The 24,939-nt window shown below is 44.0% G+C and overlaps 1 protein-coding gene across 5 annotated transcripts in view; it reads left to right on the top strand.

Annotated features, from left to right (window-relative positions):
• The window catches only part of RUNX2 (RUNX family transcription factor 2), a 219,282-nt gene extending 205,802 nt beyond the window's left edge, over positions 1-13,480 (top strand). For all 5 annotated transcript variants that reach the window (XM_069850798.1, XM_069850801.1, XM_069850796.1 and 2 more), the window contains one exon: positions 12,600-13,480. In XM_069850798.1, coding sequence (XP_069706899.1) covers positions 12,600-13,282 — 683 coding nt within the window. In that variant the 3' untranslated portion in view covers positions 13,283-13,480. The remainder of the gene's footprint in view (positions 1-12,599) is intronic.
• Positions 13,481-24,939: the final 11,459 nt, after the last annotated feature.

Below are 24,939 nucleotides of genomic sequence, written 5' to 3'. Positions count from 1 at the left end.
ACGGTGTGCTCAGCAGGACTGGCAAATCTTACCCTAAAATGCGAGGTTCCACTGGGATCTACCATGGCGTGGCTACATATTTTAAAATCAGTTTAATCCATTTCTTCTATGAGATTTTTGTTTGCTGTTTTTTTCTCTGTGATAGATTAATTTTCTTCTCTCATCAGAACCCTATTTGAGACAGATATGGAACTTCTAAATTAATTTTTCCTTAAGGTAAAATTAGGGGTGGATGTGTGCTCATTTTGGAGGGGGGTCCTAAAAATTGAGTTCTGTTTCTACTCGGGAAAGCTCAGCTTCAAGCAGCCTTTTCACAAGTGCAGCTCCCAAAAGCCCATAGTCTCCCAGCAATGTGTTTAAACACTTTACTGACTTGGAGAACAGGGATAAATACCAAATTTGGGGTTGTCTCTCAACCCAAATTTTGACCATTCTGCAGACTGCAGTGCTTGGATTTCGTTATAAATGAGAAAATTCAGGATAATGACAGTGTTGGTGCGCATGTTTCAGCTGACTCACTGCTCTGCTGTGCATTTGGATGTTTGATTCAAGCCCCATCTCTAATTATAGTGTCTCAGGGACTGGCCAAGCGCAGTCCCTCTGTCCGACATTGCGCACAGCGTGTTGGACTATGCATTTTGTTCCAAACCTTGGCTGCTATTATATTGAAAGCATTAGCTGTAGTGTGAGCTCTGCAGGCATGCTTGGGGGTTCTTGTAGTTATTTCCAAACCTGTATCCACTTTCACAGCAGCCACAGAGACGGAGCGGCAATGTTGTCATGAAATGGGCTCCTGTCTCTGTGGCAGCATCATCAACACCAATGGGAAAGATGTATAGATGGATGCAGGGTTTTTTTTGTTGGGACTTTGGGTTTTTTTTTCCCTTGGAAGGTTTAATTCTTTCCCTCCTAAGGGGTGCTGTGTGAGTTTGCTGATTGAGTCACTTAATGGACTTTGGCGGCTGCACCTCAGCTCTTCCCCATCAGAGCTTTGCCAGCCTGTCTCTCCTCTCATTTCTGGTGGCGTCCGGGTTCCTTCTGACCTTGGTGTCCTCATAGTCCTGGGCTAGCCCAGGCTACCCAGCTGGCTGTATTCCCAACTCACAGGCCTTGTTAAAGACAAAATGCTGGGGTTTTTACAGCTCAGTTTCTTTCCATAAAGTTAATCAAGCAGCCTTCCTTTTACAAGGCAGGCGACTCTTTGGTCTTCCTCTTGACGTGCTGAAGATTCCTGATGCTGTCAGAATCCCCCTTCCTCCCCTTTTTAAGGCAGCTCTGTACGTAAAGCAAGCAGCTCCCCAGAAAGAGAGAAGCTTCTTGGCACAGAGAGAAGCCTTTCTTGACAAGGTGCATGTGTTCTGTCCTTCGAAAACGCCCTCTTTCCATTAAAGTACATTATTGGAGATATCTGTGTATTTCTGTTAGAGATAAGTCCAAGCCATAATGCTGGATTCAAACTTAGTCTAACCATGAGGCTGCTTAAAGCCGGGAGTGCAACCTCAACGTGTGCTTTTTGGCTTGAGCTGCTATCCTGTTTGCACAACGTAAGACAAAAAGCACCACTGCACTGTTGGGAAAGCTGCTGACACAACCTAGAAACCGAGTGGTAAGGGCTTGTCATCAAAATAACAAACCTGAAGGCAAATGGGAACCTGGTGGTGTGAGTAATTGTGACCCTCTGCCCAACCACACAGAGAAAAATTTCTCCTCCAAATAATCACCAGGTTTTATGAAAGAAAAAAATCAAATGCAGATGAAGCACAAAACAAAATTTCCCTGTGTTCCTCTGGCTGGAGAAAAAAAATCTCCTTCTTTGGACTTAGTCTGTGTACGCCTTTGCTGTGTACTGAGCCGCGAACGGTGGCCTCTCATTTCATTAATTGACAAACACCATCCCCTAAACATTTCCAGGCACAGTCATTTTCTTTTCTCAGGTTTACTCACTGGTTCTTACTGAGGTTTACAGTTTTCCACACATGTGCTGAGAATAAACTTGCCTCTACGATCTCATCTCTTGTGCTATGAGAAGTTTTGATAATGTAATTCATAAGCAGCTTAATTTTTTGGGTCTTTCTCTTTTTGCAGCTCTCCTGGCTTTGGCTGCTTAGTCCTCCCTTTGCAGAAAACTCTCCTATTTCCCAAATAGCACAGGACTTTCTGAACTGCAGCATTTTGTTTCATTTGTCTCTCTTCATAAGGGGCTGATCTGTCTTAAGGAAATTTTCCTCATTCAAAAATAATTTTGCTGTGGTTTTATAGTCACCATGGTTCCCCCCCCCAAAAAAGCAAAAAAAACCCAACCCACCCCGCCAACCTATTTCTTCTTCCACTGTCATAATGTCACTGCTGCCAATGATATTATTATTCCTGATTTACACCACTATACTTGAGACCAAGGTCTTTAGGATGGGACATGCTGAACGCTCTCACAAAATCATATGGGGAACAGGGACAGAAAGGTATCTCCATCTGTTAAAAGGGATCTCAAAGTGGTCTTTCATCTTCAGTCTTCAAACAGGCGAATATAATCATCCACCAGCAGGACACAACTACCCCAAGATGAAATCTAGCAAAGAATTTAACGTGGAGAACAAAGCAAAAGCAGCACAACACGGCCCTTTAGGAATGTAAGCAAGGAATACAGCATCCAGCTGAAATTAGTGTTACTATTTGCCTCGTGGAAATGCTTGGGAAGCCCAGCCAAATCCAAAGCTCCAGTCTACTAGAGCAGCCGCCGTGAGGGCAGTCTCTGTTCCCCAGCGCTTGTAGTCCCAGTGACAAATACCAATCAGACCGCAGGCCAGCGTGAAGTTGAGCCAGGCAGAACTAAAATATCCCTGTTGGAGTGCAGTCCCATGAGGCCAGTGTTATGTCTTACCAGAAACAAAGAGAAGAACACATTTCCAGTCTCAAAGACTTCTCTGTCCCGCTAAGGAAAACTCCAGACTACAATTAGAAAAAAAACAAGTTTAAAAAGAGACGCAACCACAAGGCACTACTTTGAATCTCAAATGTAGCCTAAAAAACAGAAGACACGGTCCCAGGAGAAGGCTGCTAGCACCCTTGTTGGCTGGTGGCTCTGGCTACCTTGCTCAGGAGGGTGTGATGTGACCCTGGAGAGAGACCATCCCTCCCCCAAACCCAGAACCACTTGGTAAATATTGACTCAGGGCGAGAAGCAGTTGAATCACTCCTTCCTGCCCTGCTGAGGTGTCTCCCTCCATGCAGTGAGTGTCCAAGCCCACCCTGTGCAGCCCAAAATATCAGAGGGGAGTTGCTACTCATGGTAATCAAAGGTCATAGGCTCAGACGGAGCGACAATAGTGACTCTGTGCAGCACTGATGTGTTTGTTTGCTTTTCTAGTGGGTAAGTGTCTCCCCCATTTAGTTATTCACAAGAACATGCAGTGGGAAGAGTGGGAAGGTGAAGGGATGAGGGACTGGGGAGCTCCTAGTGCAGATCTTCCATCCTTGTTATATGCTTCCCATCCCAAATTCTCTGAGTACTGGAACACATCCGATGAAGGTGCTGTGCCGTACACAGTTAATGGTAAAGCAAGGGCCTGGGTTCATGAAATCTCTGCCCCGAGATGCATTGTAGCAACAATGAATTTGTGAGAAGGCGTAGGAAAACGTCCAACTGTCTCAGTTGTCTAACTGTTGCCAGCTCAGGATACAACTGTACGATGAAAAGATCTGGATCCCAACTCTAGATCTGTTCAGCTCATAATCTTAAGGGTATTCAGGTAACACACAGGGAAGACTTTGGAACCAAGCAGTGGTGGCCACTGGCTGGAGTTGTGAGTGGGTGTCATAAACATTTGGGTCACTGCTAGCTTGTGCAGTTGAACGGTATGTAGGGGAAGACTGAGTTCACTGCAGCAAGCACAGGTCTGGGTTTCATTTCAAGTCTGCTACAGATTTCCTAACTGCATCACCATGCCAGCCTGTAACACAGAAATGACATGTTCCTGCTTCATCAAGCTGTCATAGCACTCAAGGCTTGAAGGCTTCAAAACCCGCTGAAGATCTCTGAGAAAAGGGGCTGTGTAAGAAAGAGCATACGCTATGGATCTCTTCCTATAGGCTACATTACCAAAAGTGCTACATTTATGTATTTCAAAACTGGGCACTGGGTTACATTTTCATTCCCCAGTACAAAGGCAAACACATTCCAAACAAAGCAATGTTGTTTCAACAAAGCAAGGGTTGAAATCTCTCCAGGGCTTCATTCTGTCTCATTTAGATCGGGCATAAGATCTTAAAGCAGAGTTTAGTGGTCGGCCGATCGTATTCCTCTGGGAAATGACAGAGTGGTAATTTGAAAAGGGTAGTGAAGTACAGCATTGTCTTGGTCTGCAGGACTGTTCTTCAATAAAACCAGCGGCTCACACGGCTTACAGGAGAACATTTTGTTCCAAAGGATCTGTGGCTCTTCATTAAACAAAAGAATTCACCTCCGGCTAGACTTGGGTGTAAAAAGAAAATGTTATTGGAGACAAAATGTCTTTGTGAGGACACCATTTCCATGATGCCTGTCACGATTGCCTGGGCATATCTAGCAGCTGAAATGAGAGTTGGGATGAAAGGTACATCTCCAGCACATCAACTTCACATTCATTAAAAACTTTGTTCAGGCTTGGGAGGTGGTTTCAGTTCAGGCCAGGAGCCTCGAGGAGGGGAATAAGCAGTCTGGATCCTGCCTGGCCAAGGTCTGACACTCACCCACTCTTCAGTGAGGACCAGATTCGATCACGAGTGAGTTGAATCTTTCAGGACTTTCCCGAAAGACTTTCCTTGGAGTAAACAAGTTCTCTCACATCTGACACAAGAGATTGGGAAAGAATCCCAGGGTATTTAAAGACAAAAGCTTATGAGATATCTCTCCTCCCTTCCAATTCTTCCAGTGCACTCAACAAAGTTCACAAACAGTAAAAACTCAGTACTGCCTTCAGTACCGGCGTAACTCAGGTGTTCAGGTAGGGCTGTCTCCCACCCGGATTAATGCTGAGGAAGGATACAGCCTATGAGGTTCTTCAGTGTATGAAGATGAGAAAAAGTACCTCAGGCTGTGCAGTATCAGGAGATTTTTATTGCAAGATTATCTTCCTAAAAATGGCACCATCCCTCTGGAGATGAAACATACTGGGAAATACATGAAAATTGAATGAGTTCCATGAGTTAGTTTCTAGTTTTCTTGCGTACTTGAGGCAAGATCTTTCCCTTGTCATCTTCAGATCACCTAGGGGCTCTTTACTGTACAGGCAAAGTATCCAGCTTTGGTTTGATTGACAAGCAGGTTTTAGCCTATAGACTCAAGCAGTGCAACAGTCAAACTAATCTCGCAGAGACACTCTCGTATGCTATGTCTAGTCACAGCCTCCTACTCAGCCTCTCCTTCATCTAAACAGGACTCACCAAGGAGGACCAACTGCCTTGGTTCTCAAGATGAGACAAGAAACTTTCCATAGTCTTTTTCATCTGTCGCCTTTAAGTAGTGACTTTCCAAAGCTTGAGAAATGGTAGAAGATAAGGACTTCTGGACCACTGGTCTGCTATATTACACATTTTTTAAGTAGACTCTAATGCTTAGCAGAAGCCTTTGTGGTGGAACAGTTGGATAAGGAAGGAAAGACTTAGACACGGTCTCTCAGAAGGAAATGCTGCTGTGACAAGACTTTGTGAGGGACAATTCTACTTAAAGCATAACATGGTAGAAGTTCAGGGTAGCCCAGTCTGGATGAGAGGAAATGGATCAAGTTGCACCAGGGGAGGTTTAGATTGGATATTAGAAAAAAAATATTTTTACCGAAAGAGTGGTGAAGCACTGGAACAGGCTGCCTGGGGAAGGGGTGGAGTCACCATCCCTGCAGTTGTTCAAAAAATGTGGGACGTGGTTTAGTGGGCACAGTGGTGGGCTGACAGTTGGACTTTATGATCTTAGAGGTCTTTTCCAACCTTAATGATTCTATGATGTAGGCAACAGAGACCTGTCCAGTTCTGGCTGAGCAATGTCCTTGCTGGATGCTCTGCAGGAACCTGAAATCTCATTGACTCATGTGTACTGAATTTCCAGACTTGACTCACTAGCTACTAAAACCATAGGATTGCATGGTGTGTCTTGCATTTTTCCTGGAAAAAAAGGAGCAGATTAATAAAACTACATTTGACTAATGAACATCTGAATCTATTTTGAAATCTCCAGAGCACATATATATATATATATAAAGAAATTAAACAAATATCACACCAGCAAATAAAAAAAAATAAAATATCTGGAGCTTCAGAGTTTGTTTCTATGATGTTCCTGCTTGCATCGTCCTTTGGGCTAAAGGCAAAAGATACATATCATGTCTCTTCTCTTTTGTATCTCTTAGTACCTGTTGGATTTCATGTTATCGTGGGCTTATTCTAGGGCTCTGTGTGGCAGGAAGTGCTATTGAGAAAGTTATAAAGAAAGAGTAGATACACAGGTGGGTTTAGAGAAAATGCTATCAGTGTCAAGAATCTGCTGTGTAACTGGAAAAACCTCCTCACTCAATGCAAAACTAACCTAAGAAACTCATTGCTATATGAGTAAATTGAGACCAAAAAGAGAAAAAAACAGGAAAAAAAGAAAAAAAAATGCATGAGTTGTTTACAAGCCTAATAAGAACATTTAGAAACACAATGGTACTTATTAAGGAGAGAAACTGAGACTCTCAGAAGAATTAAACACTGGAAAGACTATCTGCTTCAAGACAGGAAAAACCTTTTGGTGTAATTAATGGCCAAATTCAAAGAGGTAATTAAGCATCGCCTCTACTTTGAGTTACAGTCCAAACCGTTGCAATCTAGTTTGAGCCTGGTCTTATATCAAATTTGCTGGTCTATGTTGTATAAAAGGTGATCATCAACTGTGTAAACATCTGTCCTGGACCAAAAACTTGAACCATTAACGGCACATTAGGAAAGTTTCCTACAAGATATTATGGGATAACTGTTACTGAAGACTTTTTGATAGCTCCCTTTGAGGCAGCATTTACTGACCACTGACAGAGGCAAAACATACAACAAAACTGACAAAGCGTTCTAATCAGTTATAAAGCCTTCTTCTTGTTGTTGTTTATTTTGACTCTCTAGAAGTAGCTGTCAATCTTATTTTAGTTTCAGAGTACCTAAACACTCTCTCCAGCCACTTCCCTATCTTCAGTAAGTTTCTAGGAGGCGCCATGCATGTGGATGGAGAGAAGATATCCTTGCATGGCTGCTGAGAGGGCTGGGCTGGTGGTGTCCTTAAACACAATAGATTTTTCTGCCTTACTTCTGTGCCGCAAAGGGAAGGAGAAAAAAAAAGGCTTCCCCAATTTTAGGAGATGCATTAATAGCATGACAGGATAAAGGAGCCATCAGGGGACTGTGTTGGCAATGTCACTTGATGGGGAAGATGAAAGTGGCCTTTGCTCCTGGCTCCGTCATGGACTTCTGTCAAGGCATTTCATTTTTCATGTGTTTCAGCCTGGCCCTCATAAAGTGCAGCCAGTGTGAGACTCATCTGTGTAGTGCTTTGAGCACAGCGGGGAAAAATGTGTTAGGCAATGAATATTGTCATGAGGAATTGCCTGCAGCCCAACAATATTACCTCTCCAATGAGCCCACCTCCTCTTTTCCTGTTCCTTCTCCATGCTGAGATGTCAGGGCATCCTCAGGGACTCCTTTTGTAGGAAATAACAGGAGCTGCAAAGCTCTTCAAAAAGCCTTTGTCCCCTAGGTGTCAAAGAAGTACCTCAGGTTCTTGGAAAATCTGGTCCCAAATGAGTGTAAAAATGCACATTTTGTCAGGAAGTGAATAAAATCTCACTGAAATTAAGCCAGGGACAAAGATGAAAAAGCAGATGGCCCATGACAAACTGTGAGAACAAATTTGTTCGCATGACATGGGAATAAGTATGTACTCATAACAGACTATTACTCAAGAAATTTTGAAAGAACACAAATCCACAGGAGTCATAATGTGATTAGTCACATAAAGCCCAGTCCAGCTAGACCTTGGTGTATTGTACCTGAAAGAAGAGAAACAGACCCTGAAACAGACCACAACTGGAAAAAAAAACCCAAATTCCAAAGAGATACACAAGTTTATGAAGTCAGAAAAACTCATAAGCGAATTGAAATCTGCAGAATAGCTCGTGGATTGTGATTAGGCTGCTTAAAAAGTGAGAGGCCAGAAGAAGGAGGCTTGCTGAAGTGACTCAACCAGTAGGTTTTTAATTTGACAGCACAGAGACAGTTGTATTTTTTGGTGAAACGTCTTGGACCCTCCAACAGACTTTGCCACGTGCTCCATTACAGCATGTTTCTGGGAACCTACCATTATTTACAAAATCCATTTAACAATGATTTTATTGTGGGAGCAGTGGGTGAATTTGAGTTTGAACACCAGAGGAACAGGGCTGATTTGGAACACTGTGACCTGTTAATACGTTGGGTTTTTTTCAAATTAATCTTTCATACAAAACCCCTGAGCTCGAGTGGATTTATTTATTTACATGAAAACACTTTTGTCACTGAAGATCGCAGCATCTTGATATTTTGGGATATATCCACGTATGCAGAGAGGAGTGCATTCCTAGGATATATATGTGATTTTCTTATCTAATAAAAATAAGTAACATTAAGCTTCCCTAATGCTTTTCTGAATGCATTTCTATGCATTTCTAAGCTGCTTACCTTAAACCAAATGAGTTTTCAGAGCTAGTTTGCATTCATACAAAGAAAAAAATGATGCTAGACACCATCATAGATTCATAAAATCATGGAATATTTTGGGTTGGAAGGGATCCTAAAGATCATCTAGTTCTAAACCCCCTGCTATGGGCAGGGACACCTCCCACTGGACCAGGCTGCTCCAAGCCCCATCCAACCTGGCCTTGAACCCCTCCAGGGATGGGGCAGCCACAGCTTCCCTGGGCAACCTGGGCCAGGGCCTCCCCAGCCGCATTGTGAAGAATTTCCTCCTAATGTCTCATCTAAAACTTCTCCCTTCCAATCTCAAGCCATTCCCCCTAGTCCTATCACTCCATGCCCTTGTAAAAAGTCCCTACCCAGCTTTCTTGTAACCCCTTAAGGTACTGGAAGGTTGCTATGTGGTGTCCTCGGAGCCTCCTCTTCTCCAGCTGAACAACCCCAACTCTCTCAGCCTGTCCTCATAATATTTAGAACAATATCTCGAACAAAACTGAGTTTCTGAAATCTCATGTATGCAAACACTGACCCTGGATTGCATCCATTGATGCTTTTGTTCATATCTATTTTAGTATAATGTCCAGTAGTCTGTTTGCCCAGTCAGGTAATTAATCCCTTCTAAGCTTGAAGCCCTTCTAAGGTTGACTGCAGAGCAGTAGTGGGAAGCAATGCCGCTCTGTATCTAAATTGAACCTCAGGGTCACAGATTCAGATCCCAAAGATCAACTTTGTCCGTGCCAAAGCAGTACTACCCTTGCTTACAGAAATGTTGCTATTGGACTTTCTTTTAGCACAAGCTGTTAGGACTTCAGTTTCAGTTCTCACCTGAAAGAGGAGGCAGGCGTATATTTAGACTTTCTTGGGAAGCAGCTGCAAAACAAAGTGGGAGTGCATGCACGCACTTGGTCTCAAAGGCACACAAGCACATGCTGCTGGTTTTAGAGCAACTTCATAAACCTGAGCAGAAAGGACAGTGCACAAAGGGCTCCTGCAGGTCGCTGTATCGAAAAGGACTGCATGACTCATTTCAACATCTTAATATCCTTCCTTATCATTAAAATAGGTTGTTTGTTCAACGCTGACTCTCCTGAAAGATTAACACCTTCTGAACCACCAGCTCATTTCTTGAAGCATTCTAGAGGCCTAAGTCTCCACTATTTTGTACCTTAAACCTTATGTCCATGGCTTTGTGCCTTGCACAGGAGCACAGAGGCAGCACTACCCACCTACTGATCTGATTTGGTAGGAAATTACTTGGTACAACTATAAAGTGATGAGTCCTTCTCACTCAACTTCAGCTGTTTAGAAGTTAGCCAGCCCATCTTAGACAGTTGACCTAGTCCTGTAAGAAGTGCTGGAAAGGGAGGGTTTCTGCAGAGCACGATCCTCCCACTGTTCTTAGGGACCTGATAGATTGGGGTGGCTCGTCCCTCGAGGTGCTTCTTTCTCTGCTGGAGCCGAGACGACTGCCATGCACTGGATGCCAGCTAAACAGCTAATGTCAGATGAGCTGAAAGTTGTGCCCCTCTTTTTCCCTCAAGGTTTCTTCTTTGCAGACCTTTCCCTTGTTAGCTGACAGAAGACTAAGAAATCAGAGTTTGTAGCAATTTGACTGCAAGGCAGATAAAATCAGTAGTTAGACAAAAGCAACTAAGATAGCCAAGACTGCCTGAAAAGTTAAATGCATGCTCTTCTCATACAGATGAATGCATTTAAAATAACTTAAGTTTCCCCATTCTCACAGGGCAGTCCATTAATCTTTTGGTAACATCCATCATCATGGACAGAATGAGTACCAAGAAATCCTCTCCTGGAGGTGCTCCTCTGCCTTCTGTCATTACCGCATCATCTGGCCTATTTAGAGTCCTGTGAGTTTTTAGGACCCCAGGGTCTTCTCAGAGGTGGCGACGCAGAAGGATTCCTTATTACTTGCAAATAGGTAACACACAGATGTGCAGCTGCTTTCTTCTTGCAAGATCCCTAGTAGAGCAGGACGATAGTGAATGTCAGGCATCCACTGTTCCTAAGCTGGACACTCATCGTATTTTTACACACCTGATATAGGATTTGTCTTTTGAAAAGTAGGCATTTTCAGTGCATGCTATCCACATTCAAGCTAGTTATCCTACATTTTGTCCAGTTCTGGAATCCCTGGCATAAGAAGGATATGGAACTGTTAGAACAGGTACTAGAACTAGGCACTAAACTGCTCAGTTGTTTAGATGAGGTGGTTCCCGAGACAGGTTTTGTTTTGAAGAACCAAATCCCAATCAATACCCCAATCCAGCAGCCTCAGCCCACCTCAAGTGAACAGGGATCGAGTGTCTGAGTAGACAGGGACTTTGCGTTGGGAAGAAAGCCAATGCACAGAGGAAGGAAACTGTTTCAAGGAACTTGCAGTAACTTGCCATAAAAATCTCAGGGACATAAGGACATGCTAAATTTTGTGTCATAATCCCCTCCAACCAACATGTGTGTTTGGTTAGGGAATACATGGTGGTCCCATATGGAATAAAGATGGACTTTTGCTGGCTGCAAGTCCAGTTGGTTTAGTGCTAGAGAAGACAGGGAAATACCTTCATTTGCTTTTGACTTGTAGTTTCAGTTTGCTATCTAGAATACCAAACCAACCAGTAATGAAAACGGATTTCTCGCATCAGATTTTTAGATGCCAAAAATAATAACAGCATGGTTTTGACACCTCAGTATTTGGCTTTCTCTAGGCTGTCTTAACCTAGATAAATCCAATAATCTGTCTCTTTGTATCTGCAGCAGTGCCTTAAAATCTGCGCTTAATTGCAGCAAAAGTAGTTTTAAAATCCATCTGTCTTACACTGACCATTCATGCAGCATCTCACCACCTTCTATATAATGTGTTCCCAATGCTAAAGATCTGTGGTGTGATATAGTGATTCCACTAATGTAGATCTTTGAGGCTGTTGAAAGGATTACATTTATTATTATATTTCTGGCTTTCAGAATTATTGTAAAAACATAATCTTCCTTAACATCCAATATTTACCAACTGGGCACAGCGGGTAGAATGCCTAGGACCACAGCGCGATTCTTCAAGTCTTTGTGTATTCCCCAGAGGCTGCTCTATCATCCTACACTGCATGTTGGACTCAGTCCTAGCAAGCTTGTTTCTAACGACTTCAGTAGGCATTGGGTGAGATCCACTGAACTGCTTGCAAGATGGCATGGGTGTCAAGCCAGGATGCCCAGTATCAACAATTTCTTTCTGTCTCTTCTTTGTTGCTTTTCATAGCTGAAGCTGCTAAATATCTACAGGCAGGGTCTACATCGAAGTTTAATTGTATTGGCTCTGTCAAGGTTCCATACAAAAAGTCAAACTACTGAAGAGCTCAAGTCACCAACTAGCTCTTACTGTTTCTGCTGTTGACCTGTCCATTCAAACCAGAATGCTGAAAACTGGGAGCCTTTATGAAGCAGCAATTAACTTTGGCTCTGGCAGCAGCTGCCCAGCCCTCACATCTCCACGGGAGATCTGAGTCAGTCAGCACATTACTATCGTTCCACGGCTGGCCAGGAAAACACAGTAGGTAATTCACCAGCTAACACATACCTATGAGACGCCAACCAGAAAAATGTTAAAGCCTGTCTACAGGCTTTATGAAGAATGGGAGTGGAAGGATAATTTAGATTTATAATGTTAAGTCGCATGTTTACCTACAATAGCTCTTGTCTTTGAGTGTGTCTGTTCTTTTCTAATTGGCCTACAGTGAGTACCACTACCAGCTGACACAATTCCCCCTTTCATCAAAAAGGCCTGGTCCCACTGAGGTGACAGGTCTCAACAGGCCATGTATGTGAGTATGTGTGTGATCGAGGCTCGTGTTGTGTCTTCCTTGCAGACTCAAACCCTTGCACCCCTGATGCTCCACCTGCTGCCACTTCACCACCAACCTCTGAAGAACCCGGACCTTTCACAGCTCCAGCATCACCCTCCTCCTCTTCTGACACTGGTGCTGCATCATTTTCACCATCATTACCTGCCTGTGTTGCAGCCTTACATCCCAAACTTCCCCCTGTTCCACCATCAACATCAGCTTCTGCTGCCGCTGTTCACCCTGGACTCCCTTCTCTTCCTGCACCACCCACCTCTGCTCCATCCTTGCATCCCGGGCTCTATTTGCCAGTAGTCCCACCTGGCTGTGCTACCCACCTCATCAACTGGCTTCCCTTCCTTGCTTCTGCAACGCTCGCCACCATTCAAGGAAAGGAAGAAGACCAGTCACCTGTAAGAACGGGCTCCCTGGAGGGGATGAAGAGCTGCAGCAGCACATCCCCGCACCCCTCCCACGATGGAAACCCCCACGTGGCACCCATGGGAGACAGAGCTCCGGGGGCTGCTTCCTCACCATCAGCTGCCCACACCGTGCCCCCGAGCTCCGAACAGGCGTCAACAAATGTGAGCGACATCCTGGCAGAGCTGAGGACAATGAACAGCCATCTCTCCATCATTGCCCGAGCCCTGATGCAGCTGGCATCGTCACTGGCACCGCAGCAGGACACGCACGGCACCCCACCCCCTTAGTGCTGGGCTCTGCTCCGGCTAACCCTGCTTGTAGGGCTTGGCTTTGGCCAGGGACAGGAGGTAGGTTGGAGGAAAGGGACCCTACCCAAGCCTGCCCTTTCCATCTGTGCCAGTTTGCTGTGCTCTGGCACCGATCATGTCTCCCCAGTGGGTTTTTCTGTTTTTGTTTATTTCCTCCTTGTAAATGGCTGCATATATTAAAAAATAGTTTTGTGGTCTTGTTAATAAAATTGTTTATATTTCTTGCATTCCTCTCAGATGTGCTCGCTCCCTTCTTCTCACCAATTAACCACGCAAGTGCTGGTAGGCATCAATGTGGTCTCGCACAGAGAAAGTTGAGAATCTGAAGTGGTGAGAAATAACCCACGATCAAACACTCAGAGAAGTGACAAAACCCCTCTGAGCAACGTGGTGGGATGCAGATAGGAAAGAACACAATAAAACTCTAAAAAAATTCCTGTTTCTCTCCATCCACGCTGCATGGCACAGCTCTGTTGAAGTTGGAGTCCTTCCTGGTACGCTAAATCTCAAGTACCTACTGATGCAGGTAAAGGTTAGGATAAATTGTTAAAGATAGAATGCAAGTTAGTTATCTAAGCAGTATGTGGTCTGAACAGGTACTAAACAGCCACGTCAGCCTCTTGTCCTCCAAGAGAGCATGAACCCTATCATAGAATCATAGAACCATACAATCCCTAGGTTGGAAAAGACCTTTGAGATCATCAAGTCCAACTGTACCTGCCTACTACTAAATCATATCCCCAAGCACTTCATCTACCCACCTTTTAAACATCTCCAAGGATGGTGAATCCACCACCTCCTTGGGAAGCCTGTTCCAGTGCTTGAGAACCCTTTCTGTGAAGAAGTTTTCCCTTATGTCCAGTCTGAACCTCCTGCGGCGCAGCTTGAGTCCATTCCATCTCATCCTATCACCTGTCACTTGGGAGAAGAGACCACAACACCCACCTCCCTACAACCTCTTTTCAGGGAGTTGTAGGCAGCAATAAAGGCAGCACAGCTCTTAGCTGGAGTGCATCGTTCCAGTGGTGCCCGGGCTCCTTCAAGGGCATAAATGGGCCAGGCCAATTTAGAGCAATTAGTGAGGCACATGCAGAAAGATCCTGACATTTCACCATCTTTTCCCCATTGCCAAGGTGCAACGGCTTTGCCTAAAGGTGGCGTTGAAGGTATGAAACCTCAAACAATCCTATTTGTGGATGGGGAAAGAGCTCTTGAGCATGAATCCAGGACTCACCCCTCTGAGATGTGTGCCGTGAAGAGCAGCTGATGAGGTACCCTTGGATGCTGCCTGAGGCACCAGATCTGGTGGTCATCACTCTGGAAGAGCCCAGAAAAGAGGACTCACAGCTTTTGCAGAGCTATTTTGTGCATCTCAGCCACAGTCTGCCCATAAAGCAAATAACCACTCGTCAAAACAAGATGTTTTCCCAGAGGCTGGCCAAGCATGGGGCCAGTGGAGGCTGAGCCAGGCTGCGTAGCTCTTCTCTCTTTCATCCCAATGAATTAAAACAAAAGAAATGCTCATGGAAAACAAGTGGAAAGAAAGTTCTCTGTGAAGTTTGGTATGATCTCACCTTAATTTGAATGTGCAGCCCTCAGATATCAGGATCTGAGGCCATCTCTAGGAAAAACCCAGGCAAACAGACAGATTGCTAGATAAGATTAAAGAGGAAGTATTCTGTCTATTTGCAAATATTTCTGTTACCGATGAGCTTAAGCCACAAAGACTGAATGAATATACAAGCTTCCCCAAAGCTCAGGTGTATTTGAATTTGAGGTTTTGGTTACTGTATATATATTTATACATAAACCAATCCATATTTTTGAGCCTGTGCCTGAAAGACAAAGCAACTGCCCTGTTAGATCATGTTTGGGTTTTGTTTTTTTTCTCTAGAGCTGATCAGGCTCTGAAGTGTTTAGCAAAAAGGTGAAATGAAAGGCGTTCATAGATGGCCTTCACTATCTTTTAGGTTTCTGTATTTCAACAAAAGGAGATAAAAGGAGCGTCTTAAAAACATTCTGGCCTTTGATTTGGCTATTGGATTTTCCATAGACTAAAAAGCAAGTGTAAAGCAAAATTTATTGCTTATCCTCCCTTCATTAGGAAACACAGAACAGGAAAGAAAGGGGAAAGCTCTATGGTTAAAAAAAAATAAAAGGAATATTTTTCATTTTTAGCAGTCTTATAGAATCATGGAATGGCTTAGGTTGGTAGGGAACTTAAAGCCCGTCCAATTCCATCCCCTGCCATCCCCACTGGATCAGGGGCTCCAAGCCCCATCCAACCTGGCCTTGAACCCCTCCAGGGATGGGGCAGCCACAGCTTCCCTGAGCAACCTGTTCCAGGGCCTCCCCACTCTCATTAGGAAGAATTTCTTCCTCATGTCTAATCTTCCTCTCTTTCAATTTAACATGGTAGTAAATAAATAGTGTATTCTGTCACCCTTGATAGTTTTACTTGATTTGTCCTCTTGTTTTTGAATAGTAACTTTTCATGGCTGAATACTGATGAAAATCTCAGTGGAGCTGTGCAAGACACACAACCATATCCTTTCTACAGATAACTTCAGAAAATCCTACCCTGCAGCTGCTGATGCTTTATTAACCAAGGTTAGAGCTGGCTTCATTCAGGTGTCTAAGGGATTTGAGAACAGGTGGCATGGCATGCAAAGCCAGAAAAAGCCTGAAAACATTGCCTACAGCATTAGTTATTCATCTGTGAAGGCAACGCTCTTCTTTCTCAGAGATGCCACAAATGTGATCCAGCTGGCAGGGAGGGAAAAGCACTACCCCTGAGCCTAATAGCACAGAATCATAGAATGTTTTGGGTTTGAAGGGGCTTTTACAGGTTATCCAGTCCAACCCCCCTGCAGTGAGCAGGGACATCTCTAACCAGATCAGGTTTCTCAGTGCCTCATCCAACCTGACCTGGAATGTTTCCAGGGATGGTGTCTCCACCACCTCCCCGGGCAACCTGGGCCAGTGTTTCAACATCCTCACTGTAAAAGTCCTAAAGGAATGAGATTTCTGTGGTCCCGCCACCAAAGATACTAGATGCTTAACACCCTTGCAGTCTAGACTCCGAGCTGGTATCCTGACAACAAAACAAGACCAGAGCCTATAGCCAAGACCAGGCAACATTCAGATTTTTCTCGGTAACCACTGGCTCTCACCTGGCCGCCACAACTGGCTCCACGGCTGACCAGACAGACAGAGGCTGCCTGTGGGAAGGGTCCAGCTGGAGAGCACGTCAGTCCCGGCCAGCACGAGCCAGCGTGAGCCCAACCGTGGCTCTGCTGGTGCCGCGGCCACAGGGCCACTTCTGCAAATTCACATGCAGGCTTCGTGTGCAGCCCACGCTGAGGTCTGCTAGCAGCACCTGAGCCAGCTGGATAAAGCCCAGCTCAGGTATGTCTGGGCAGCTCCATCGTGGCACAAAAGGGCTTCACTGCTGTGCAAGGTGGGATCCTGCCTCATTCGATAACGTGCACTATTCTCTACTCAGTGCACTCAATAGACTCAAGTTCCTTACTAATATGTTACTACTTCAATTTAATCAAACCACTTAAGCCCTGCGAGAAACAAGAGACTGCTCAGACTGCGTTGCCTATATAGCAAGAAGGCTGCCTCTGTCTGAGGTTTTGTTTGCTCTCCTTGGCTTTCATCTGCAACCATCCAAATTTGCCCGGGCGCTGCCAGCCCCGCTGCCTCTTTCTTGATCGCGTTGCTCACGCTGCTGAGCTGCTGCTGCACACATGGTGCTGTGCCGGTCAAAAGCTGGACTGCAGCTCACAAACAAGACTCCTAAAGCACCCAAGGCTGGCAGCAGAGCAGCTGAAGGAGGACAGAAACCCCGGTGCAGCTGGCACCATCTCTGCATCGTGTCCCCGCAGCCTCCCAGCACCTGCAGAGGTGGCACGTCCTGGCTCCTCTGATACAACAGAGCCCCAGACCCTATGGCAGACAGAGACTTTCCTCTCTAAAGTATTCATTTTTATTCAGCTCAGAGAGAGAGGGGCTGAAAGTTATACTGTCTTATTGTGTGTTCAAAGTCCTGTGTAGAAATAACCTCGTGGGCTCATATTCCAGTCACTGTTAAATTATTAAAAATCCCCTGCTGGCCTTCCCTCTCTCGGGGCATCTTCAGTCTGTCCTTCTTCCTCCCCTTCTACAGCCTTGTTATTTGCCAAGGCAGCAATTTATAGGGCAAGATTCATTTTATAATTGACAGATGCTTCTTTGGATTTCAACTGAAAATAACCTGAAACCCTCCTGGCTAGAGGCCAGGTTGTTATTCTTAGTGTCACCATGGGTGACCATCACACCCTTTCACAGCTGCTTTATAAACAAATATTGAGGGTGGGTTTCGAGTCACCCCACCTTCATTATCTAAAATTTGGGTTTGTATGTTCCCTTAGAGCCATGGAGAAGAAAGAGCTTCAGTGTGTGATTCATCCTAGTCCAAGAAATGTATTTAAAATAAGTAGGAAGGGATTGGATTTGGCAGTGTCCATCCCTCTCCCCTGACTATATACAACTAGTTCAAGCCAGACACTTGACTTCTAGATGGCTGGAGGTAAATGAAACGAAGACTCTGTTTGGTAATTGCAATTCATTTCAAACTGGTGAAGCATCAATATATCACATTTATTTGAGCTCTGATAGATGTGTGAGGAGCTGGAAGAGGCAAATGGGAGCTCAGGAGAATAGGCCTGACAGTAAAATTGGAAACTCCTGCAAAATTTCCAGCCCCAGCCCCAGGCCAGGAGTTATTCTGCGCCAGGAGAGCACCCAGAGGGACAGCCAGGTCATTGCCTTCTCCCAGAGATTTAACTTCTCAGGATGTGGAACTGGAAGCTAAACAATTTCATGGGATTTGAGTGATGTACTCAGTGTCTGCTCCTCCAGCAGGAATTATTTAAGGAGGCAGCAGGCTGTACAGCATTGTATTAGACTGCAACTCAAGAAGGTGGGAGAAATCACAGGTTTACCCAGGAGGAATAGGAAGCTGAGTGGTTTTTAGTTGTTTTTTTTTCTCTAGGGCACATTGTTCTTCCAATATTTGTACACACATTCACTGTAAGAACACTCAAATCCCCCAGTAAAAATAATTTATAAAGAAGCACTGCGAGGGAGTACATTCCTTCGCATTAGCCCAGCTGCAAGCTGGCAGCAGGCAGAGCCTGGGAGCGAGCTCCCTCCTGCAGACAAGATGGTTATTCAGCTCAGCGCTGTCTGAGAAGCAAACGCAGGTACCCTCTGCCAGATGTCCCCTTGGACACCCATCTCTGCCCACAAAGCCATACGGACTGCGTGCCTCCAGCTTCCTCCCAGACCTTTCACTACAGCATTTTGTGAAGTTCTTTGGGTTTCTGTTCAATTTATTTCAGTCTGTGAGCAACTAGCCAGGACACCTGTGTCAGGATATTGGTTGCACCCATAACCACAAGGCTGTATCCTTATTCCACAGCTGCCAGCTTGGTGAGGGTGTCATGGGCAGAACACACTGAACCAGCAGCAAGGATACCCTTGGCCACAACCATCCCGTGCTTGGGAGGGAGGAACTCTGAGTAACCCTGTCATTGCCTGAAGCCATATACTTCACACCATCCCATGGGCTGGGAAATCTTCTGCTTATGTAACTCATGGAACGCAACAGAAATATGGACTCTGCCCGGCCCCAGACGGGTTTGGAGACCACTGTGCCAGAGAAACACTGAGGCAGGCAGTGCTGTTCCCAGATTAGAATCATAGAATCATAGAGTCACCAGGCTGGAAGAGACCCACCGGATCATCGAGTCCAACCATTCCTATCAAACACTAACCCATGTCCCTTAGTGCATCGTCCACCCGTCCCTTAAACCCCTCCAGGGAAGGTGACTCAACCCCCTCCCTGGGCAGCCTCTGCCACTGCCCAATGACCCTTTCTGTGAAAATTTTTTCCTAATGTTCAGCCTAAACCTCCCCTGGCGGAGCTTGAGGCCATTCCCTCTCGTCCTGTCCCCTGTCACTTGGGAGAAGAGCCCAGCTCCCTCCTCTCCACAACCTTCTTTCAGGTAGTTGTAGAGAGCAATGAGGTCTCCCCTCAGCCTCCTCTTCTTGCACAGGAGTTGAATGATCCTGAACACAGAGCCCTTCCCAGCCTTCAGCTGAGCTAGGAGACTTTGCTCTTGCACGGCTCCGTGTTAAAAATGTGCAATATTTTGTTCTTGTTTGGATGCTTCTGGTCATCTCCCACGTGGAATTTTCTTTCCCCATGACAGACACTGAGGTCCTTTTCTCAGCTTAACCATGAGTTAAGATGCAAGGTAGCTCGTACTGGTCTTAAAGGAAATAAAGGCAACATACTCTGGGCCAGGTTTTCAGATGGTGTGAATGGATGAGGCTTTATAGTTCTCCTGGGTGTGCCAGGAACACTGCACTTAGTGACACTGTACATCTGCTCCTCCAGAATCCTAATTGCTCTCTGCTCCCCTTTGTTTTACACCTAAATCACACATTTTCAGAGCAAGGACTATGCTTTTATTCTGCCATCATGCAAAGTTTAGTATGGAAGGGGATTTAAAAGACCATAACATTACATGTAATTATTAATAGGAAGCAACGTCATGAAACTGAAATCTTCCTCCCAACAAAGAGGAATTCAGTAATGTAGAAGTTGAAGACAGAAAACTATACCACAGCCTTTTGCTGGGTTTTGCTGCAGACATTCTCTCTAAAATAAGCTGAGCAGAAACAGTAACTTCTCACTACTGCTTTTGCTTGTGGAAGTGGTTCCTAGACACTTGCTCTACATCGTATAATGCTGACATCTGATTTGCTCCACATCGTTCCCATCTACCACTCAGTCTGCTTTTCCCATTTATCGTGAACTTTGGCTGAAATCTCATTTTGTTCAGAGATGGATCTTATTGGAACAGCCCTCACGAAGAGCTTTACTGCTTATAACTGTCATTCAAAACATATTTTGAGCAGAAAAATGTGGATTTGTGCCAGCTGACACATGTGGTGATTTATGGCAATGGCACCAAATTGTTTTTGTCACAAAACAAAAATATGAGGCCCCTAAAAACATCTGAAAAATGCCAAAGACTCTTTCTATTTCCTAATATTTACTTTAAAGTTACTAAAACCATACCAGTAGTTGAAGAATTAATTGAAACATTTTGTTTCTTCTGCATTACTACTTCATCCATTTCCTCAAATTTATTTGACAGAATTTATTTTGGGTCAATAGAAAAGTAACATTTCTTCTTCCTGTCAGCAGACTCAAAACACCAGACCCTTGTTTGCCTCTGCTACAAGAATACACTGAATCTTTAGGTTAACTTGTCTCTCTGTGAGCCGACATCCAAACCTCACGGTTTCTTCCAGACTCTCCATAGTAGTGAAGGTGGTGGTGACACTGGTCCGGTGTCCCACAGCCCATGATATCCGTCACCAGCAAAGTGGCACATGGGTCTATTCCCTACCCTTGATTAGAAAGCAAACTCACAGGCCTCTAGGTGATATAAATTTCCAGGGAACTTGGAGCTTTGATTGACCAGCCAGAGCAATTTGATCTGTTCCAGATGGGCCCTGACTCCAGGTGTTTTCATAAATGGTGGTAGATGTTGGACTTTTCAAGCTATGCCAACCAACATGTGATAAAAGCTTCCAGGGACTTATTCATTTCTTCCATATAAAATAAGGCAATTTGCACATTTTATGTTAATTCTATATTGACTATCACTGTTAGGAGGTAAGGATGTCATTATTTTTTAAACACACAGGGCTTTACTCAATCAGACTCATTTGTTTCCTCTGATGGAAGAAAAAGGCCTGAGGTGGAGAGAAGTTAAGAGCTGACTAGGAGGTTTTAACTGAAATAGTGGGATGAATGTGAGCCAAGGAAAATTTAGGCTGCACATCAGGAAAATTTTCCTAACAACGAGGTCTATTACTATGTGGAATAGTCCCCCCCAGGGAAAAGGGGGAAGCTGACTAGACAAAGCAATGAAGAACACATTGTAGGGAGCAACCTTTAAACAGTTGGGGAATGGACCAAGTGACCTAAGTGCATTTTCCGTCTCCAATTTCTCTGACTCAACCATTACAAGGCTACACTGTAGAGTATCTGACTCCTGAGCTCTGCCACATCAGTACTGCCTTGGGAAGACTTCCCAAAAAGCCAGTCCTTAGGATGCAAAAGACACCAGTGCTCTGATCTCCAAGCATCTTCGCTGGGGTCTACCAGGTGTAGGCTGCTCTGGGACCTTTGGCTACCTACGACGCTCAGCCAGGGGCCACAGGGCTTGTGAACCAGGTCATCTTTGACTGGACCTTTTTCATTCTTCAGCTTTGCTTTTCTGTGCATTTTCTTCCTCATCTTCTTCCTCTTGTTTAACAAAGCTTTTTGTGCTCAGAAGCCACTAAGTTGCTATCACTCTTTTCTCTAAGAGAACCAGCTTAAGTTTGCCTGGCCGCAGCTTTAGCAGCAAACTCAAGATACACCGAAACCTGAGATACGAGTGGATTTTCCTCAGCACCTGGTGATGCCCACATGGCAGCTAACACATTAGCAAGAGACTTTAGAACCAAAAGCTGACCTTAAGATGCTAAGACAACCCGCTGTTGTCATCTACTGTCATATACTCATTTTCCCTATTAAATTCAGCTGGATAAGCCAAGGAACAAATGCACGCTATCAGTGGCTTTACTTCAGTAAAAACAAATGTAACTCCTTAGTAGTGAGGACAAATTATTGTTCTGATTCTTAAAGCCTGTATATTTAAAAATCAGGGGCCTTCTAAGACCTTTCTTAAACATTTTCCTTATTAATCTCATTTAAAAAAAGGTGATTCACTAACGGCCAAAAATTTCTGCTGAAAGGGCCAGTTTCTTCACATTTCTCAAGGCAAGTCCACCCAAAATGTTGAAGTGATTCTACTCCAAATGCATCTTCTGGCATTTTTTAGAAATAAATATCATAGATTTGTTTTATTTAAAAGTGAGTTTTCTTTTCAAATTTTAAATAATGAGAGTAAAATTAAAAGCACTCCTGCTATAACTTAGAGAACTGAACTTTTGTTCTTTCTTTTTTCCCCTCTTCTCAGAAAAACAGTTTAGTATGCCCAGCTACAGTGAACTTTGTGTCTTAGTATTTTTTATCACCTTTTAAGAAAAGAAAATATCAAACATTTCCGTTGAAGAGAAAAAAACATCCCTTTTTGGCTTATTTATTGTCTGAGCAGGAACTGCTTGAAAATATAGGCAAAGTAATGAAGAGCCTTTTCTACTGTGCCTGCGCCTTAAAACTTGTATTTCTTCTTAGTTTGAATCTGGCCCTGAAAAGACATGTTTTGAAAAAGTAATAGGTATGTTATAGGACAAATTCAGTGAACCATGAACAGGGCTGGAGGAGCTGTGTAAGTTTCTGACACAGATTTCATTTGTGCAAGTTGGATTCAGTTTTTCTTTTCATCAGCTTTCAGCAGGGTTTAGCTCTGTCGTCTCAAAATTTTTCAGGGAAAGGGTCATTGGTCCCTGGCAGAGGCTGCCCAGGGAGGGGGTTGAGTCCCCTTCCCTGGAGGGGTTTAAGGCACGGGTGGACGAGGTGCTGAGGGACATGGTTTAGTGTTTGATAGTAATGGTTGGACTCGATGATCCGGTGGGTCTTTTCCAACCTGGTTATTCTATGATTCTATGATTCTATGATTCTATGATCTATTCCGAGGCGCATGCATGAATGCACTGACATCTAACAATGAAAGAGGAGCTTCATGGAAGAGAGACAGCAGACCAGCTCTCTCCCCAGTGAAAGCTGACTACAAACCATAAAAAATAGATATGTGAATGCAAAGAAGTGGCTGAAATGACTTCTAGAAAAAGTGATTACTTCTACATGTTAGACAGGAAAAAAAAAAAAAGCCAACTGAGCAATTAGTAAGCAACGACTTTAGAAAATGCACTGGGACAAGACAGGACATATATCACTTACAAGGGGAAAAAAAAAGTCTATGTCAGTAACACCTCTATCAAGACCACTTTAGTTTTATCAGTTCCTGTCTAGCCAGGAACTAATTTCTTTACAGTTACTGAAGCAGAGAAACCACAAATCAAACAGTAGGAAAATGATAACCTGCTGAACTCCACAGAGGCCTCTTGAGCGGGTTTGGTGACATCTGAACTATGCTTAGACAGTTGTGAAATGTCTAATGTGGGTCACTCGATCAGGCTTTGCCCCTGAACTTGTCATTTTGTGAGACAAAGAGGGAATAAAGAAATAAAAAGCGTAAATATTCAGAAAAGTCAAAACAGCTAAAAATTATTTATGAGCATAAGTTGGGTATTTTTTGGAAGGCGACATTAAAAGCCTTTAATATATTATGAGAATATAAAGTATGAGAGGGATTATAAAGTGCATGGAGACACACCATTTGCAGGAGCTTTTCAAAGTTATGTTCCGTTGGCTCTCTTTGCACCTTCCTAAAATGAAATGTAACAAGCCAATAAATACAGTGCTGCTGAGACAAAAGAAGAAGAAATCATACTAAAGTCCGATTATGCTGACATCAGCTGGCCTGTAAATTATCGCTCAATAAAAACTATTAAGATGAACAAAAATATCCCAGATCTGCATTCTGTGAAGAAAAAAAAAACTCTTGTAGCTGTTCCAGTGTAATAATTCTTACATTTTTTTATTGTGATCATGTAAAGGTCTGTCCGTTTGGCCAGCTTTATCCCTGAGCTTCTTTTACACTCACTGATCTCCAGAAGAAAATGTCTATTTTTAGGAAGTTCTTTCTTGAGCACCCATAATAAAGGATTTGGCCTGAAGTCTTGGCCATTATAAATTATTACATTTGTTCCAGAGTCAAGATATCCAATCTAATTTAAATTAGCTAATATATTGCCCTGAGTTTCTTTGACTACTTCATTCACTGCTATAGACTGCTATGGTGTAGACCTGTCATTGTTGTACTGGAAGCTATGAATATTTGAGCTGGCTGAAATTCTGGTCTGTCACTTCACAACAGAGAAAATGATCTGGGAGATTTTTGGTATATCCTGGAAATCCCAGGGAATCCCCGTCTGCATTGCTTATTTACATTGCTTTAAAGTGGAGCTTTCAGTGAACACCGAAGATTTCTCTCTACAGCAATTATAGAATCATAGAACGGTTTGTGTTGGGAGGCACCTTTAAAGCCCATCTAGGTGAACCTGGTTTAGCAGGAGGGCTGGACTAGATGATGTCCAGAGGTCCCTTCCAACCCCAACCGTTCTGTGATTCTAAAACCTGAAACTCTTTGTTTAATTGATACTTTAACTTTGCACACACCTTCTGTTAGATTTCAAAATGACGCTTAAGATTACTTTTGCCTTTGTCCAGATTGCCAGTCATAGAATCATAGAATCCCTAGGCTGGAAAAGACCTTTGAGATCATCAAGCTCAACTGTCCACTACTAAACACTTTATCTACCCGTCTTTGAAATCCCTCTATGAATGGGGACTCTGCCACCTCCTTGGGCAGCCTCTGCCAGTGCTGAGAACCCCTTCGGTGAAGAGGTTTTTCCTGATGTCCAATCTGACCCTGCCCTAGTGCAGCCTCAGGCCATCGCTTCTGAGCAGATTGGTGCTTAGCTCACACCTCAGC

This window comes from Phaenicophaeus curvirostris, chromosome 2 (assembly GCF_032191515.1).
Source record: "Phaenicophaeus curvirostris isolate KB17595 chromosome 2, BPBGC_Pcur_1.0, whole genome shotgun sequence".
In the NCBI taxonomy this organism is placed as follows: Eukaryota; Metazoa; Chordata; class Aves; order Cuculiformes; family Cuculidae; genus Phaenicophaeus; species Phaenicophaeus curvirostris.
Note: the sequence above shows the minus strand (reverse complement) of the source record. Positions and strands in the feature narration are given on the sequence as shown.